This window comes from Emydura macquarii, unplaced genomic scaffold, assembly GCF_026122565.2.
Source record: "Emydura macquarii macquarii isolate MOO-44397 ecotype Brisbane River unplaced genomic scaffold, CSIRO-AGI_Emac_v2 contig_320, whole genome shotgun sequence".
Lineage (NCBI taxonomy): Eukaryota > Metazoa > Chordata > Testudines > Chelidae > Emydura > Emydura macquarii.
Window position 1 is genome coordinate 10371861 of NW_027130457.1, and position 19284 is coordinate 10391144.

General features: G+C 39.0%; 1 protein-coding gene across 3 annotated transcripts in view; it reads left to right on the forward strand.

The window, feature by feature from the left end:
* The window catches only part of CTNND2 (catenin delta 2), a 1025780-nt gene that overhangs the window by 872065 nt on the left and 134431 nt on the right, over positions 1 to 19284 (forward strand). For all 3 annotated transcript variants that reach the window (XM_067570033.1, XM_067570040.1, XM_067570046.1), the window contains 2 exons: positions 12535 to 12652; positions 17384 to 17569. In XM_067570033.1, the coding sequence (XP_067426134.1) occupies positions 12535 to 12652; positions 17384 to 17569 (304 nt within the window). The remainder of the gene's footprint in view (positions 1 to 12534; positions 12653 to 17383; positions 17570 to 19284) is intronic.

The window sequence follows — 19284 nt, forward strand, 5'->3', positions numbered from 1 at the left end:
ATAGCTGTGCATTATTCCATTAATTCTATGGGATGTTCACTCTCCAGCCTAATGATAAGCATTTAAATGTCAATATTGTTAACTATTTCATTGCTAAATATTTGAGTAGATGCATTTAACTACTGTATTTACTATATTCCTGTTGGTTGCAATGCCAACTATTAGGACTGATGGTAGTGGGGAGATCTTTTTGCCATCACGTATGCCTTGGGGGGATCTAGTAGTTCAAATCTTCCTCCCAGTGAAAAGTCAAATTGCCTCCACATTTGTCCTCTAGGGTAAGAAAAAAGTCAACATATCATCTCCTTCTTGGCCAAAAGCTGCCTTCTCAGTGCCAAAAATCCAAACTGCCTCCCACTTCTTCCCACAAATTTGAGATTTCATTCCAGCTTGCAGTAATACTTATACTCTTAAGAGATACTATTTCAGAATGTTAGTTTGTGTGCAGGTATCATTGTATGCCCAGTTAGATGTATAGTTGCCAGTTTATGAATGCAGTGCATGTGCAACTTTTTAATATGCAGCCATAAAGAAAGAATAAGCAGAGCATGGCACAGTATTCTTAACTGCATGACTCCCACTATCTTCAGCTGAATTTGTGTGACTAAAACCCTGAATAGTCCTTTGCAAAAGTATGGGTATTTCTTAATCCAAATGCTCTATAGGTAGAATCAGATATAGAACTACCAGAAAGGTATGTGCTTAAAAATTGAGCACACAATTTGGTTTTTTGTTTTTCTGAAATCTTTTCTAACTCAAAGATGGTCCTCGGCTTGGGCAAAGGAAAAAAAGACCCAACTAAGTAAGGATTTTTCAGAGATTCAGAATAGGATTTTATTTTCAAATAAATGAACAGTGCTTTTGTTTCAGAAAATGTACTGTGTCAGATAGTTGTTTTTAACTGTTAATTTTAGTTGATGCGCTGGTCATGTCATATTAGTCTAGAGACAAATATATCTTCTGTAGCTAGGACATGTCTGCTAGCATTACATCATTCAGGGTAAAAGTTGGACCCAGGATGAAAATGAGTTTTGATCCCATGTTAAATTCTGGAGTCATACTTTTATCATAATCAAATCAGGCATTCCAAATATTTTTGACAGTGTAGAGAGAAGCTTAAGTGTATTCTTGAAATTTACATGAACCACGTTAGAAGCAAGCCAAGGGGGAAGAGCTGTCAAAACCAAGGGTTTTTATTGTCATTTGTTAATACTATTTGCTCTTAGGCTAAAACAAGGTCAAATACATCAGAGAGTGTTGCAACATTTTCACGCATAAAGTGAAGAGGGTGAAATTCCTTTTTAACAGTTTCAGGCAAAGAAGGAGATTATTTTCCCCACCTGTTGTAGTTTTTAAAATTTTGGCCCAAGCAGAGACATTGGTTTTCTTACAAAACTAAAAATTCTGTGACCCTGTTGGGAAATGAAGTTCAAAGGTTAAATTCAGTTTATTGCACAGTAAGGTCTCAGCTGCATAGAAGTTCCTGTACATTTTCACAATATTTTTACATGTCTATTGAATTATATTCTCTGTCAAATAAAAAGGTGTCCCTTTATTCTCAGTTTATTCTGAATTAGTTAAAGCATTTTGCCTGTTCCTTTTCCTTATAAATGCAGGTGAAGTGCCAACCTCTTTTGAAGGAGACCTGTACCATGAAAAATGAAAAGGGCTGTATTTTTCTTCCTGCTGAATAGTTTTATGTTGGTGGAAATCATGGAAGACAGATGAATTCCCATGGGACTGGATAGGGTTAAATATAGGATTCATCTTTAAGTAGGGAAGAAAAGGAGGCCCTGGAAATTATGAACAAGTAAACTGAATTTTAATACTTAAGAAACTGCTCGAACAATTAATCAAGCATCAACAGTAGAGGAGGGCAATTAAGAGTATCTAATCGAGCAAATTTGTAGGCATTTAGAAGAAAATAATCAAAAACAAATTATTCCTGATCAACAAGATGAATAGATAAAGGGAAAATAGCAATCACAAATATTTCAACAAAGGCCTGCGTTACATTTTCAAAGAATATTCTCATACTGGAAACCAGGAATTCTGGATGTGGCAGAACTACTCTGAAGTACTTCAGAGACACAGAAAATGTTCAATGACAGATTAGGAGCAGAGATTTCAAAGGAAGTTCATTCTGGAAATATTGAATTAACTATTAGGAAAATTTCTAGCTAAAAAGAGTTAAATAATAGGATAAACTGCCAAGGGGAGTTGTGGAGTCATCATCATTGAAGATAATCAATACTGAGTGTGATACCCATTCAGAATAATAAAAGAAATTCTACTACAATGTGAGTGCTTAATGACACATTAGAGAACTCTGCTAAAACTGGATGAAGTGTGTGTGTGTATATGTATGTGTGTGCTTGTTGCTATCCTTATGTTTAAAATATACTCCCCAAATTCTCCTTTTTTCCATTTCCAACTGGGGAAAATTTTTTTAGAAATTCAAAAATATAGTGTTGCCAACTCTCTTGCAATTTTATTGTAAGTCTTGCAATATTTGGTGTTTTTCTTAAACTTCCAGCTCCACTGATTATGTAAGAATCTAAGCTTACTTTTTTTAAATGAAAGTTTCTGTCCCTTATGGTTGCAGAGAAAAGCTTGAAAATGTGACCCAAGTGCACTTAAAGACAAGAAGACAAAAACAAACAAACAAACAATATTTCTTTTTATTTAAAATCTCCTGTTTTTTAAGCCACTCTCCTGATTTTTAAGGCACCTTGACTCAGAACTTTTGAACACGTGGGATTGGCCATACTGAAAATGTAGGTTTTTACCAGTTTGGTAAGAAAAGCTGTGTTCACCGAGGAAAACAGCAAATGGTTCCACGCATAAATACTTCCAAAAATATTTGTTGACTCCAACTAGTCATAGTAAAAAATTGATTGTTCAATATGTTCCTCAACACTACTCCTTTCCCTCCTATGCTGTCTTCCTTTCTCTTAGGGAATGGGCCAGTCCCTGAACCTCCTCCACCTGCTTTTTTTCCCCTTCCCTATTCTCTTCACATTCTGACACTTTCCTCTCTGAGTGCTCTCCTCTCCCTCCTCCTTCATCTGTTCAGCTTTCCAACAACTCTCCCTGTATCTCAGCTACCTTCCTTCCTTGATTCCTGAAAGCATTCCATCCCCAGCCTTCCTGATATAATCCCCAGGAAATTCTCCCTTATTATGAGAGGTGACACGTTAACTCATCTTCCATCGTTAGCACCATTTTTGAACACTGGAGACAAGTTAACTCACCTCTTACAGGCATTGGGTTAAAGGTAATGTGCTCTCAGTGATGTGTGGAGAAACTACTGAGCATAGGATTACACTCCTAAGTGAAGTGACTTTGATACAGCCAGACATTACATGTCAGAGACATGAAGTGTCAAGCCAGAGATTTAATAGGGGAGTGCTTTTAAAAAAACACACCAACAATAACACAGTACTAAGTGGTTCTAGTGAACATACTGTTTCTTGTTCTGTGTATTAAGAAGAGAGGTTGTCCTTTGAAATGGGAAGGCATAACAAAATGTGTTGGCTTTTCAGAAGCAGTTTTTCTTTCAGATACAATATACTTTTTGCAGAAAATGTTTAATGTCAGAAAAGATATATTTTGTGTAAAACATGGGAAAGTTTTATTGTAAGGGATGTATTATGTACAGTAGTGGATGTTCGTTTCTTTCCACCAATTCTCCCTTCAAGACTTATTTAAATGGGCCAGGAAGTAGGTGGAAGGCTGGCATTCAATTGACTTGCAGATCACACACCACAGTCATTAAGAACAGCACATTTAGCCCAAAGACTGGACATGCAGAAGCACAGTAATAAAAACTGCCTGTTGAGTGCTTGACTTGGTAGGTTAATTGCTCTGATGCTTTGAAAATGAAAAGTATGGCTGAATAATAAAAACCAAATTACTTTGTGAGGGCATTTGATGGAAAGATCAAGACCCAAGAACTTTAGCCATATTTAACTGTGTGGTGTTTATTTAATTACAGCATGCATTTAAAGTAAGATTAATAGTTAAATGCTAAAGATAGAGGACCAAATTTTCTGTTGATGTAAATTGGCCTTTCTTCATTGATCTAAATGGCAGGTTTATGCCAGCAGAGAATTTGGCCCAAAGGCTCTTATTAAGCATGTTTATATGCACGGTAGTGATTGCTAGAAACACCAGCAATATTTGGCAGACTATTACTAGCCATAAAGTTGAGAGGAAAAAATTAATAAAAGGGAATGATGCTGTGAAAGCGTAATAGGAAGGCTTCTTTTTTGAGAAGCTCCTTCTTTTGGGAATTTAGTACAGTCATAAAATATGCTACATTTTCCTATTAACTTAAAAGTGATAGAGAAAGTCCTGAATTATCACTCTGCTCACTCAAAATTGAAGCCAGAAATTATGTGAGATACTACACCTATTTAAAATAAGTTTTATTTAGTGGTGTTACTGGATGATTTTATAGGCACTACAAATTTAACAATCAGAAGTCATAAATAGTATTGGTTTAGAGAAATATGTTTATTTAATTACTAACTAGTAGTGAAATTGAATCTCTGTGATATGTCTCCCCCGCCACCCCCCCCCCCTTTTATTTTATTTAATTTTTTTTAAGATTGTAGGGTATTGCAGAACTTTCATTTCTATCAGTTGGTTTAGGTCTCAGTGCCATGGTACCCTCAAATGAACCAAAAAGTGTACAGATAATGACCAGAATATATTATTGGATTGTGCTAACATTTTCAAAGCTACACAGACACTCTTTACTGGGTATATATAGGCTGCACTGACTACCTAGAGTTAAGCAATTGGGACTCAGAGTCTCATTCTAAGGGTATTATACAAACACTTTAAATCAATAGCTGTCAAACTGTCATCAACTGTCCATTGATGGTCCTCAGAGCTCTTGCTGGCTATGCATGTGAAACTAGCTGCTCCTCTTTGCTTACACTGTGTGTAATGTGGAATTTCATATATGGTAATAAGTATAATTAATTATTTTCAAATAATGAATTGGGGGGAGGGTGTTGATAAAAGATAGGGTATAAAAAGAATGTACTGAGACTTAGCCTTTGTTTGTGTACATGTAGCCAGTTTATTGACCTGTCTTATCCCCTCTGGGGATCCACTGGGGTGTGGCATTCTGTACTTATGCTGACATAGACCTGTTCCGTGGATTTGAACTTGAAGTTAGCAGTGGTTTTTGTCTGCTACAGCAAGCAGTGGTTGTCTGCTTTGTTAGATTTGTGAGGTAACCTGTGGGCCTGGTTGATGGTCCTGAAATATCCTTGCATAAATGGGGAATTGTCATCTAGCAGGTATGTTTACAGTGGGTTCCTGTAGGGACTGTTTCTTGGACCTATACTATTTAACATCTTTATTAGTGACATGGAAGAAAACATAAAATCATCACTGATAAAGTTTGCAGACGATACACAAATTGCGGGAGTGGTAAATAATGAAGAGGACAGTTCACTGATTCAGAGTGATCTAGTTCAGAAGCACAACAATATGTGTTTTAATATGGCTAAATGTAAATGTATATATCTGGGAATAAAGAGTGTAGGCCACACTTAAAGGTTCGGGCACTGTATCCTTGGAAGCAGTGCCTCTGAAAAAGATTTGGTGGTGGGGGTGGTTAATTAGCTGAACATAAGCTCCCAATGTGATGCTGTGGCCAAAAAAGCAAATGTGATCCTAGGATGCACAAACAGGGGAATCTCGAGTAGGATTAGAGAGATTATTTGACCTCTGTATTTGGCACTGGGGCAACTGCTTCTGGTATCCACAATTAAAGAAGGATATTGACAAATTCAAGAGGGTTCAGAGAAGAGCAGTTCTGGCAGTTTGTTTAATGGTGTATATTGAAAAGTTGGCACTTCCCCAGGGCACAGTGGGGAGTGCTCCCCTGTTCCATAGCTCCCTGCTCCCAGCTCCCCTGCTCTCAGGGTATTTGTGGGGGATCAGGCTGGGATCCCTTTCCCCAGAACATTTTGGGGGACTGCTCCCCACCACCCTTGGGCCCACTCTGCACTGACTTGACTTGGCCAGCTCCAGTGCCAATTGCTCCTCCTCTCTCCACCTATCATGAATCTGGAAACTGAGCCTTCACTCACTCCAAGCTGGTGCCAGTGGCAGTCACTGCCCCTGCCAGGGGAGTGGTTCCTCCCAGGGATAGGGAAAGTCCACAGCCAAGGCAGAGGCATCGGAGACCATCTGCAAAGTGGAGTGTCCTTTTTTTTGCAGTCCTGGATGGAGGTCTCTGCCCTGCCCTGCCAGGCCTGCAGCTTTCCCCACATCTTGTGCTGTAGGGATCCAATGTCACTGGCCATGCAGGGAGCTGCTGCATTATCATGGTCCCACTCCCTCCCTCCCTGTCACCAGCCATCAGTATGGGAACCATCCCCAGGCATGAATTGTTCTGCAGCAGGTTGGTCTCCCCCGTGGCCGGGGGCTCATCCTCCTCCTTGCAGTTCAGACCAGGGGTCTGTATCCACCAGGCCACAACAATTGCAGCCTTCACCACACCTCATGCCCTAGCTTTTCTTGGGCCCCTTGGCTGAGCAGGGAATCCCCTCAAGCCTTGCTGTGTCAGTGGTGAGAGGAAGCCCCCTGCAGCCCCGCTGTAAGAACCATTCTTTGCTGCTGCAGTGCTGTGGTTGCCTCACCAAGCCACGGCCCTCATAAAGTGACTCCTGGATGTGGTAAGTTGCCATGGTAACAAGATTGCTTCCTAGGCTCTATTACTTAGACCCTGGTTCGAGCCTCACCTGCTGCAGCACTGCATTCTGGCATTGCGGACCCAGAGAGAGAGTGAGTAACCTGAAAGGTCACAAACTCTTCTTGTGCACTTAGTTATGTTAACTTATTTAATATATGTGCTTAACTGTCCTAGTACTGCACATGCATACACACAAGTGCACACATGCATGCACACACACATAAAGTGTGGCTTTTGGGATTGGGAATTAGCTTTTGAATTCTTTGTTTAGACTGTGCCTCATTTGCCTGGGCCAGCGAGCTGCCCTGGTCTGGTAAATGGAGACTGTTTCAGCTCAGTGGCTGGTCTAAGCACTTTGTGGTGTGAAGAAACGGCTTGTTATTTTGCTAACAAGATCAATTAGATTTGGGGTGGGATGTCTGCTTCCATGCTGTCAGAGAAAGGTTTTGAGTGAACAATTGTCTTTTTTTCTCCGCTAGAGTTTCAGCCAGTGATGCTCACAGAGGTACTGGAGATGTTGAGATAACATTGTCCCACAAACTGTGCTGTGGATCCATCTCCTTCCTGGCTGGGGTAGACCAGTAGGGAATTACCTAGTCCCTTGCTTTTGGAGATTGTCAACACTTCTGTTAGAGTGGTCAGGCTGGTATTAGATCTATCTTCTGCCTTCAATAGCATTGATCACAAGTTGTTGACTCACCTTTGGACCTTAGGGGGTCTAGACAGGGTTTTGTTTTCTCTGTTTCATTCAATGCTGATACTGCAGCATTTGATTTTTTTCTTGGAGAGATCTCAGATGTTGAGAAGATTTGGGGTCCTACAGGGTGCCACTCTGTCACCTCCCCTGTTCAACATATATAGAGAGCCACTGGGAGCATTAGTAAGGAAGCATGGGGTCTGGTGTTTTCAGTACGTTCATGACACTCAACTCTGTGCCTTTTTTGGCCAACTCGGATGATGTGGTTCAATGTGTCAGCTAGTGTTTAGTTGATTTTGGGTCAGAGATAAGAGTAGGCTACCTGAAGCTCAACCCAGATAAGAGTGAGCTGAAAACAGTAGGTTGGGGAAGCAGTCAAAGGAAATGCCTATCATTCCCTTTATCAATAACAATCCCTTTGAAGGAGTATGTCCACCATTACTTACTAGGGTTCACAACTTAGGGCTGATATTAGACACTCAGCTGCTTTGGGATGGTCATGTTATAGCAGTAACTCAGTCAGCTTTTACCGTCTGTGCCTGTTAGGAGGTTGTGACCTTCCCTTTCTGATGCGGACCTTGCCACTATCATACAGGCTTCTGTTACCTCAGGATTAGACATACTGCCGCTGCTGTGGCCAGGATGGTTGTCTGAGCTGGATCCCCCTAATTGTAAAAGAAAAGGGAGTAGTTGGCAGAATTTTCTCTGTGAGGGCTGTGGAACTTTCTCCCCTATTTGGTCCACAATGATAAAAGAGTGGAAAGGAGCTTTTTAGATGGCTGACTGTGTTCCTGTTAAAATGATAACTTTAATGCTGCTGTGATTTTACTGTATTATTATTGATGTCTAAAAGCTTGGAGAGGCATCTTTTTAATTAGTTTAAAACTAAATAAATACAAAATAATTAAAGATAGTTAAAAATACCTAAATATTTTCCTACAAACACTTTTCCTAGTGTAAACCACATGCTGATACTGCAGCAACTTATTATCTTTTTTAAGCCCCAAGAAAGGGAAAGAAGCAATGAAGAGGATGGATTTTAGTTGAATGCTTTGTGTATCTGCACCTTTCCAGAGACAAGGGATGAAGAACTTAGATAGAGGGGTCCAGAGACATCTAGAGGAGGGGAGTGATATTTACTGGACATGTTCAGTAGCTGTTTCTGAATCTGGGGAGAGGGTTTTCAATGAGAGCAAGCAGGACTTCAGGTTGCACACATTCACCATCTGATTACTGAGCCAATTGGAACTTAGGGGGAAAAGGTGATAAATAGCGGTAGATGGAGACAATACTGTAGACTCAGCAGCCATTCAATGCTGGGCCAAGAGCTACATCTGCTGCAAAGGCTGCATTCCAATATCTATCACACTTTGGATTCCCTTGGTTTCTAACAAGATTCCCTATCTTGTTAGAAACTCTTGTTAGTTGTTGGCTGCGTGTGTATGCTCCCCATGTGTATGATGTCTCAGCAGTGCTCAGATAACAGAGACACCACTCCACAATTGAATAACTCGACACAACCACAGATTCACTGAGCAATGAAGGCACCCACCCAGGTTTATTGTGGACAAGCACGGGTACTAGTATCCCATAGACTCTACAGGACCACTAACACATGTATGCTTGTTACAATGGATCAGCACAGTAAACAGTTTCCCCCGTTTCCCCCTAGGCCAGACAAAGATGCTTCCTCTGAGGCCCTCTTTTATACATTGATACAAACAAATTACATATTGCCCCTCTGATGTGTAGTTGCCACCCCCTGATGTGGCAAGCTACCACCCTTTGACATGGTATGATACCACCCACTCATTACCTTGTACTGGATGGAATGATCAAAACATCTCTATTCATCATATTAACAAGACATTTCTACCCATTATAATGTCATTTGAGGAGGTCAGTGAGCCCTCATTATCTCTGGAGTATTAGGAAGTCCTGTTACCTTTCTGGAATGTGCTTGTGCCTAGCACTTCTTTAGAATGTGTGTTTGTTATACGAACTGTTCTTGCCAGTTACCTGCCAGCATTCACAGCATGACTTCTGCTAACTCTGATTTGTAACAGACTTGACCATTATTATAACTGAGGCCTCATATCTGGCCTATTATACTAGGCCTCATGTCTCAGGCTCTTACTTTCTTCTATAGAAACCAAGGAGGCAATCAGCTCTTAGCTCAGGGCTTAGAATTGCTGTTGACTCTAAAGATCTTCCAACTGTTGTGCTGAGGAGCTTCTGGAGTGTTTGGAAGGGAACTGAGGGACTGCCCCATTCTCCTCAGGCTCTGGAGAGTCCACCTGATACATGTACATTCTGAGGCCACATTAGCGAGACTGAGAAGAGCAAAGGGGAACGTCTCTGGATGTGTGTACTGAAGTATAAAAATGTATCTTTTCTCTTGCACTGAACTATATGTAACAGCAGCAAAGTGGAGGTTTGTTGCCCAATAGTTTTTTTAAAGAAATTCTACAAAAATATTCCAAATACTGTTTGCAACTGTTTGTGGATGTATTAAGGTGCAGGAGAAAGAGGGCGTGTAATGGCGTTACACATAATATTAGCTCAGTACCCTCTTGCCCATTATGAGATTAACATTAACAGAGATGTTATGTGATTATGAACTGAATAGGGCAGTTAATGGATTTTTTTGATTCACTGACAATTCCAAAAAGTCAGGAAAAAAATGTCAAGTCAAACCGAAAATGCAATTTTTCAAAATATTTCAGCAAATCAAAAAAGTCAAAAAACATTTGTGTTGGATCGAAATGAAATGATTCATTTTGAACTGACCTGGAATTTTTCATTTTGAGTTCAGCAATTTTTGGAAAAGCAAAGAATTACAGTCACAAAAGGGGGAGCCTGAGGACCTCCCTTATAAACTACTGGTGAGGGTGCTGTCTTGGGATGCAAGAGATACAGGTTCAATGCCCCTCTCTGCCTGATGAGGGGAAGGGATTTGAACATAAGTTTCATATTAGGGAAGGATGTCTTAGCCACTGGTATATGATAGCATAGAATTCTCTCAGCCTCTTCTGTTGAAGCTGTTCCACTCTTTATAGATAATTAAATAGTCATTGGAGCATGCTTGAACTTGGGTTTCCCACAGCTGAGGTAAGGCTATAGAGTCATTCTTGCACCCTTTCCCTGGCCCAATGACATTGTGAATGTATGTTTTGGCGGGGAGGGGGCATGTATGTTATCAAATTAAATGGGGCTTGTCTCTGGGACAGTAGAATTAATTGGGACTATGTGGGGTGCATATAAATGGGAAGTTAGGTGTGTTGGGAAGCAGAATTAATTATCAGCCTGTTTTGGAGGGATTATCAGCAGGTATAGAAGTAATGTTTTGATGAGAGAATTAATTGGTGCTATGGGGAAGAACTGACCTTCAGAGGGAAGGCAGTGAGGATGAAAGAGTGGCAAAGCAGGGAAAGATGATAAGGGAAATCTACCAGTCAGTCTCTCCTATCCTCTCAATCTCTCCTATCTAAAATTCATTCTCTCCTCTCTGGGATTTTTGTCTCCTCTTCCCCTGTTTTATAACAGAAAGGAGGATAAAGAGGATTGAAAAGGGTCTGGAGGGAGAGAGCACTCTACAGCTTTAAACAAGGAGAAGAGCAATCAACTCTCCCTCTCCATTTCTATAAAACAGAAAGAAAGTACATAGGGGTGGTGTGGGGTTTTCCATCTCTTCTCCCATGGTGTGGGAGACATTGGCAGGAGTCCCAATGTTATGAGAAATCATGAAAGAGGAATTGGCATGTATTACCACAACGTTCAGACCCCTGACCGCACCAAGCGAGAGGAGCTGAAGGCCCTGCCCCATTACAAAGTGATGCAGTTCAAAAAAGGAAAATACCATTCTGAGTGTATTAAACAGAAGTGTCAAATTTCATTCTACATGGCACTGATGAGGCCTCAGCCGGAGTAGTGTGTCCAGTTTTGCACATGACACTTAAAAAAAATGTGGATAAATTGGAGACAGCCCAAAGGCAGCAATACAAATTATAGAAGTTTTGGAAAATGTGACCTATGAGGGAGTTTTTTCAGAACAGACTAGATAAACATTTGTCAGGGATGGTCTAGGTTTACTTGGTCCTGCCTCAGTGTGGAGGGATTGATGAGGTTAGCTCTTGAGGTCCCTTCCAGACCTACATTTCTATGATTCTGTGATCACTTATGCAAATTTGTGCAAATCTGAATGCGATTTTTGTCAGCTGATGTTGGCAAGTATGAATTTTGTATACACACACACACATATGTTATGCTGGTTTTTATTAATAATAATATTTGTTTGAGTATTAGGCCAGAGTGCCATTTGGTAGTTTTAGTTATATTTGTATAAACATGTTCAGAAGCCTTCTAGCTCAAGCACATAATAAATAAAAAACATTATAATGAGTTGATGTTTTAAAAGCTGAATGTAGAACAACTTTTTGTGAGCAATTGCCCAGAAAGAAGACTGATGCATTAATGTTATCTCAAAATGAGAGAGAGAGAGAAGCAAACACTTTATGTAAAATGAGAAGAGAGAGAGGATGAAAGTAACAGATTACCATGTCTGAAGAATACCAACTGTTTCACATTGTGCTTTGATAATATTTTTATTCTAGGGCATGCTATTCAGAAGGTTGAAGAGACCTGACTATTGAAGATGCTACTTCCAACCCCAACAGATTTATTTAGGCTTTTGAAAACCCTCCAAACCTTTCAAAGTTTGAAAAAACAGGTGGGAGGGAGGGCAGAGGCAGGTTAAAAACATTTTCCTGAAATTGTAAAATAAATCTCATTCCGAAGAGAAAAAGAACAGTTCCTCTACAAACTCTAGCAGGTTTAGATTATTTCAATCCAGGAATGGTCCAGTATGTTCCTAATGCATCCTCCCAGCTCTAAAATCGTCTAAGATGACCAACTGATTCTAATTTGTTCCTCTCTACATTATGTTTCCTTACCTCATTCACAGCCATTCTCATTAGTTACAAATCTGAAACGATGATGTAGGAAGTACAAGAGGAAAAAACATCTTTTTTAATCTGGTGTTAATGAGGAGAATATTTTGCTACAGAAAGCGAATGACAAAGTTGGGAAAACAGTGACCATCCTTACTGTTGTCTTGTAGGAATGTCAGCTCTGCTGGAGAGGAGGCCCGGAGAAGAATGAGGGAGTGTGATGGACTTACTGATGCATTGCTGTATGTGATTCAGTCTGCTCTTGGGAGCAGTGAAATTGATAGCAAGGTTTGTCATCTTTGTCTTTTCAGAAATGGGAAAGCAAGGAATAAATAAGGAGATTTAAAATATATATATGGTGGTTGCACTGGATACACGAACAGGGCAGAACATAGCCCATAATCTCTTTGATTTTCTTTCTATTGAGCAGTGTTTCCATATACTGTATATAGCTGCCCTGTAATTGTATTGGTATATGTACTGTACAGTGTATTCTCTTTTTCTCCCTCTCCTTTTTTGTTAAATTGTTAGGAAAAAATAAATTAAAGTTTGGCTTCAGAAAGGCACCAATGCATCAAGCTCTTTGCAAACTTCCACACTTAGCTCTGCAAATTTATCTCAAAAGTGCAGTGCCATCTCTTTATGAGCTAGAACTAACAGCTATGCAGTGATTTTTATGGGGTGAACAGTGAGGAAGTACAGTGGTTGCCATTACAAAGTCAACATTTGCAAACAGATATTACACCATTACCAGTGTCATTTCCTAATCTAAATAGAAAGTGGAAATGTGGATAATAGCTATGTGATAAATATTTGTGAATTACATTTTTTTAATAGCAGCCGCTATAGGCTGACACGAAAATACTCATTTAATTTTATAAGCACAGTAACTAGGAGATGAACACAGCTCTTCAGAGGCGAAAGGCACTACTGAATAATTGTACTTAATAATTAAAAGAACTCCAAATAATTGCCAATTAAAGATTTTGTGATTGTGAAATCAGTGTTACAGGAAGTGTTTTAAATTATGTGATACGAAAGCCCTACATTATCCATGTCACTGATTATATCACATTTCGGTACAGTGGCTACAAGCAGTAACACAAAAATGCCAATTGTATCTAACATTAGTTTCAAATACATTTCACAGTTCATTCATGCTGTGAAGTGCTTATAAGTGTACCTATTGAATTTTCAGATTGCTAATCTGAGCAAAGTGGGTAGACTTTTCCTATACATTCAGTAGAGAAATATGGAATCTATGAAAGAATCTATGTTCCATGTAACCTTCTATGCATGCCAGTGTAATTGGTACAGTTTGCAGAATGACACTGTATAATGTGGTAATCTACAATCAACTTCCCATTAGTAAAAGTTTTTATGGAAGCGATTAGTGGAAGAAGCTCGTTCACCAGCATCACTGACTGAAAAAGGCTTAAGAGAAAACCCAGCTGCTGTGTATCGCATGGCACCCTACCCTTACCACTACCACTACCACTACCCCTACGCTGTCTCCCTTCCGCCTCCAGCAGTACAAGTCTAGAAAGGGGGGAGGGGACAGTTTTTAACTTCATTAGCTTTAGAAAAATGGAATCCAAGACTGTTTCAAAGCTCCCTGATTCAGCATGTCTAACAGAAAGTAAAAGTTAGGTTTCAGTGAAACACTGTGGGAGGAGTAAGAAAGAGGATGCAGGAGGGAAGGAAGTCAGTCATTTTATACCCCGTTTCACAGCTTAGCTGCTGTTCTTCCTTAATAGGTGGCTGGGACTAATTTCAAGATTATTTTACTGTTAAAAGGGCTGAATAAGGAGCACAGAAAACTCCCAGTTTAGCCTCTTATAATTAACGTAGAATGCTTCATTTACATATTCATTTCCAGCACTTATGATATGCTGTAGCCCTCTGTGCAATGAGGAGTTTGAGTCTCTGAATTTTCTTGCCTTGGTCTATTTGACCATATTGTATATTATAGGTTTTTAATTTTATATCCTCTGATATAATGGTTTTGTGCAGCTAAACAAAAAACAAAACATTGTAGCTGTATAACTAGCACCTTCTATTCCAAAGATTTTAAAATCATTTATTTAAATCTGGCCAATGCTTTTTAAAACTAATTTTTAAAACTTTTTAAAACTAATTTGAAAATTGGTGCCAGTGCAATTTCAGATTAAAATATATAATAACCTTATAATAAACACTGGTTTTTAAATGCCTCTAGTGCTAAGGTATCTTATTTGACAGTTTTACAAAACTGTTGTCAAAAAACAAAATATTGAAAATTAAGACCCTGACCCTGCAACTGCTTAAACAGATATGTAACTTTACTCACATGAGTAACCTGTTCACTTTAACAGGATTACTCGTGCTTAAAGCTAAGCGTGTGCATAATAAGTGTTTGCTGCATCGGGGCTAAAATTGTATTTTTTTTAAATTAAAAACTTCTCTTAGCATCATAAAATCTTTGTTACTTCAAAATACAATTGCTTCAGAGTTGGAAAAGGACAGTTATTTTGACTTTTAATACATTAACATAGTTATTTTGAACTTTTTTATACACACAGGCCAAAATTTTCTAAAATAGGAGTGTAAAATGAGGCTCTTAAACCCATATTTAGGCAAATAAAGGTGGGATTTTCAAAAATACCTAAAGGATTTGGGAGCACAAGTCCCATGGATGCAAAACAGCAAATGTTGAGGAAAGAGCACAGTCTAGCGAAAACATTTCTGCTTTCTTAACTTGTGAAAGCTCAGTTTATTGGCAGGTGCTGTTGATTGCAAATATATCATGGGGTATTTGCGTATGAATTTTGTGTTGAGGTTTGAAACCCTAGACTTGTCTGTTTCAGCATATGTGGGAATTTTAATGTAAAACTTATTATTAGAAAAAATCTCTATATAGAACCTGAAGTTCTACTAACAATTAGGACATAATTAAATAAATAAGTACAAATATGGCTTCCGTGGAAAAAAGTAAAAACTTGCATCATGTAAGTAAAAATACAGATTTAAATGTAATTTCTTTAAAAAAATAAGTAAATAAGTATAAAAAACTATTTATTAAAATAATTTTAAATATATAACTTTTCTTCCACCTTGCTGCAACATCATGAAGTAAATGTAAGATCTTAAAAGCTCACATGTTTATGTTTGACAGGTTAACTAAACTATGTTTAATTAATAAATACATACATTTTACTGAAGATCTCAAATCAGTAGCAGAGTAACATGGAAAGGCTTCGAACTACAGCTATATAATGTTTGAAAAGCTTCCCAAGACCCGCCAATACCTAAGTTCAATGTTCTGTCTCTTCCAAAAGCTGATGTCATCCCAAGCACTTAAGGCCAAAAGCCTTTGGTTTAAACCAGTGTAATGACATTGATATCAATGGAGCTGTGCCTCTTTATACCACAGGTGCATTTGATCCCTAAAGTGGAGCTGGGAATTGCATTTCTTATCCTGGTTTGGAGTAACTGGGCTGGGCCCTGGGTAATGTGAACTGTGACTTCTGTATTTCTGCTAAACTATGTTCACTTTATTGTTATATTACCCTTTCAGCCTACCCCACCCCTCACACCCAGTTGCCTATTTTATCCACCTGTTACATCTTGTCTGACATGCAGAATGTGAGCAGGCAGGGAATGTCATCTTCTTAGTTGTCTACACAGCACCCTAGCACAATGGTACCTTGATCCTTTACTGGGGTTCTCAGCGTTAAGGTAATACAAATAATAATAATAAATATAATAATAAATCCACCAGGGCAATTGAAGAGGCATCTCTCTTCCAAAGAACACTAAACAGCAGTAGAGCCATTCTGTATCCTATATACAGCCTGAGGACAACAGTAAATCCTGCAGTCCTAAAACCTACCTCCATGGCAGGGAAGGGCCAGGGGACCTGCAGAACTTCAGCCCCACCCCTACCCCAAAACCTCTGTGTATGACAGTGTGTAACAAACCCTCATGGAACTGGGCTTCATGCTACTCAATTAGTACACATTCCCTACAAAGAACTGATTTAAAAAAAATAATGGATATAGTCTACATTTCAGTAATGGCACAAAGTAGCTGCTAACAGTACTGATTGTATCCCTACTTACACTGTTTATTCCACCCCCCATGTACAGCTCCACTGAGGTGGAGCCAAGATTTAGGATTGTCAACTGGTTTTTGTATATAGTGATTTATTTAAAGAGCATTAGAGTTTCCTCTGAAAGCTAAATAAGTTAACCACGTTTTCAGTCCCCCAAGAAATGAAGAACATATCGTTCTTACTAGACATGGGAAAACTAGAGAAAATGAGAAATAGCCTTCAACCAAAGTCCAGATCAAACTTGTTTTTCAACTTTGAAGTTCTCTTAAATTTTCCCCATCATTTTTTTTTTATAGTGAGCCCCATTCCACTTCCAGGTTCCGGCTAGGATCATATACCAAAGGGCCAAAATCTGTGTGAGAGAGGGGCTATTCCTAAAGTATGGAATTGGCTGGATTTCCAGGGTCATTTTGCAGACTCCAGAGGACTAGACGGTTTATAAGCATATTAAATTATGTGGGCTCTTACAAACGCAGAACTCAGAACTACTTAAGGTTTTTTCAGTTTTGCTTCTCATAGAATTGACACAAGAAATAAACGTTGTTAGAAATAATGTTTTTATTTCTACTAGCTGCAGCTGAAATCAGTTTGCATTCTGTGCTTGTGTGGATCTTGTTTACCATATTTTTGCCTCTGCCCCTCTCTCATATTGAATTCAGCTTGAAATTCAGAACCACAGTAACAATGTTAATAAAAAACTTAGTCCAGAGCTCTATTCCTCACTAAATAGAGGCTTTGTGATCCTGCCAAGTTTTCTAAACCTTTCAAACTGTGATTGTCTAGGGAGTGCTTAAAAACAAATCGAAAAGAATATCTTTGGACAAATGTATGTGCAAAGATTGATTACTGTCCTCCATTCAATATACACACCTAAAAAGAAAGAGGGTTTTTTTTAGCCTTTTTCTCTTTTTCTCCTCCTTTTTTAGACCGTTGAAAACTGTGTATGCATTTTGAGGAACCTCTCATACAGACTCGCTGCAGAAACATCTCAGGGACAGCAGATGGGAACAGACGAACTTGATGGGTTACTCTGTGGGGATGCCAATGGAAAAGATTCAGAGAGTTCAGGGTGTTGGGGCAAGAAGAAGAAGAAAAAGAAATCCCAAGATCAGGTAATGGAAGTTATTTGAAGCAATGAGCGTAAGTGCCTACCAGTGATATAGGCAGAGTTTATATTGTGTTTGTGAGCATAAGATGGATAATGTGTACCAGAGTCACCTTATAAATAGTTGCCTGGATATTTATGGCAGTGAATGGTTATGAAGTTACCACCGGAAAATGCATTTTCTTTAAAGAATTGAACATTATTCAGTGGCATCTGGATACTGTAGTAATGGGCAGCCTATGACTGCCATACCTAAATATAGTACACTGCTTGGTAATTAATAAATAAACTGTTTACAATGAAATGTGAAATTCCTAAAATACAAACATAATTTATACTCATTGTATAGTCCCTTTGCACTGCCTTTGTAAAGTGGCCTAAGGCTAATTAAAATCAGGCCAGTATGTGTTTGCTTGAATGTCCTGTAGTCAGTAGTTCTGCACTGAAGAAAAGATTCTAGAAAGAAACATTCATTTACGCCACAATTTCCAAAAATGGCTGCATCATAACTGCATCACAGTTCTTCCAAGATCTAACTGCATTCAGCTAAGCAGAATTTGTACGATTATCTGAAATAATGTAATAAAGCAACTTCCAATGATAGTATAGTTGCTTCTGTTTTCACATAATGGGACTGTTGAGAGAGCTGCTGAAGCTGGCAGCGGGAATTGGACAGGCAGAAAGACTGATAGCCTGCCACTCCCAACCCTAAAACTTTTAGCTGGGGAAGATTGACTCCATAACTTTATAGTATAGTCTCTGAGTGTACAAAGCTGTCCTTAAGAGAGAATTTGTCCATTTGAGTATAGTATCCCATCTGTATTTATGTGAGCTAAAATGAGTTATGATTCAGGAATAAATGATCAGCATGGTCCATGAGTGTCATGATTACAAGGCTAATTGCCTTTCTTTCCCCTTTCTGGACTCTCTCGGTGCTCCCTAACAGGTGTCAGGTCTTTTGCCTTTACCTACCCTTGGTTGGAATCTCCCACTTCTAGACCAGTACCATGTGTATTAACTGTTCTTATCCTGCAGATCCAACCAAGCTTTTAGAGAAAAAGAATTTTAAAACAACAAACAGTATACACACATGGCTATCTTACCTAAAGGCCATCTTCTGATGATAACCTAGGCAGTCCTAACTTCTTCAGATGCCTTCCGTGGGGTGCTGTATCTCAATCTGGTTACCTGAAACAACTACCAACCCTCTATTGAGAGAGAGTCCCTTTTTAACCATGCTATAGCTCCTTTGTTCTGCTGTGTTCCCAGGCTTTGATTCTTCTGATCAAAGCCTGTCCTGTAGGCTCAGAAGAAGATTGAGCCAGAGTCCCCAGAGCCAATGGTTCTGGCATTGAAGCTTAGCAACTCACAGGTTTTTGCTCAGCAGAGACTTATGTTGAACCATTCATTTCTTTCCTGCCTGTTTTTCCAGAAAGACTCCTGTTGAATTAATTCAATATATTCATAAATTACCACAGGGCAGTTACAAATATGTCACAATGAAGATTTAGCTATTTGAAGTAGTTGAGAATTTATATACTTGCACCTTGCACTGTCTGCTGAAAGATTACCTCTGGATGTTGAGAGAAAATAAAAAAGTATTGTGACTAAGAAGAGAAACAAATGGAAAAGACCGTCCAGCTCATATTTTAGTGTAGTTAGCAAACATCTGTAGACCGTGAAAATTAGATCAAGTAATTCAACTTGCCCAAAATATTTAAG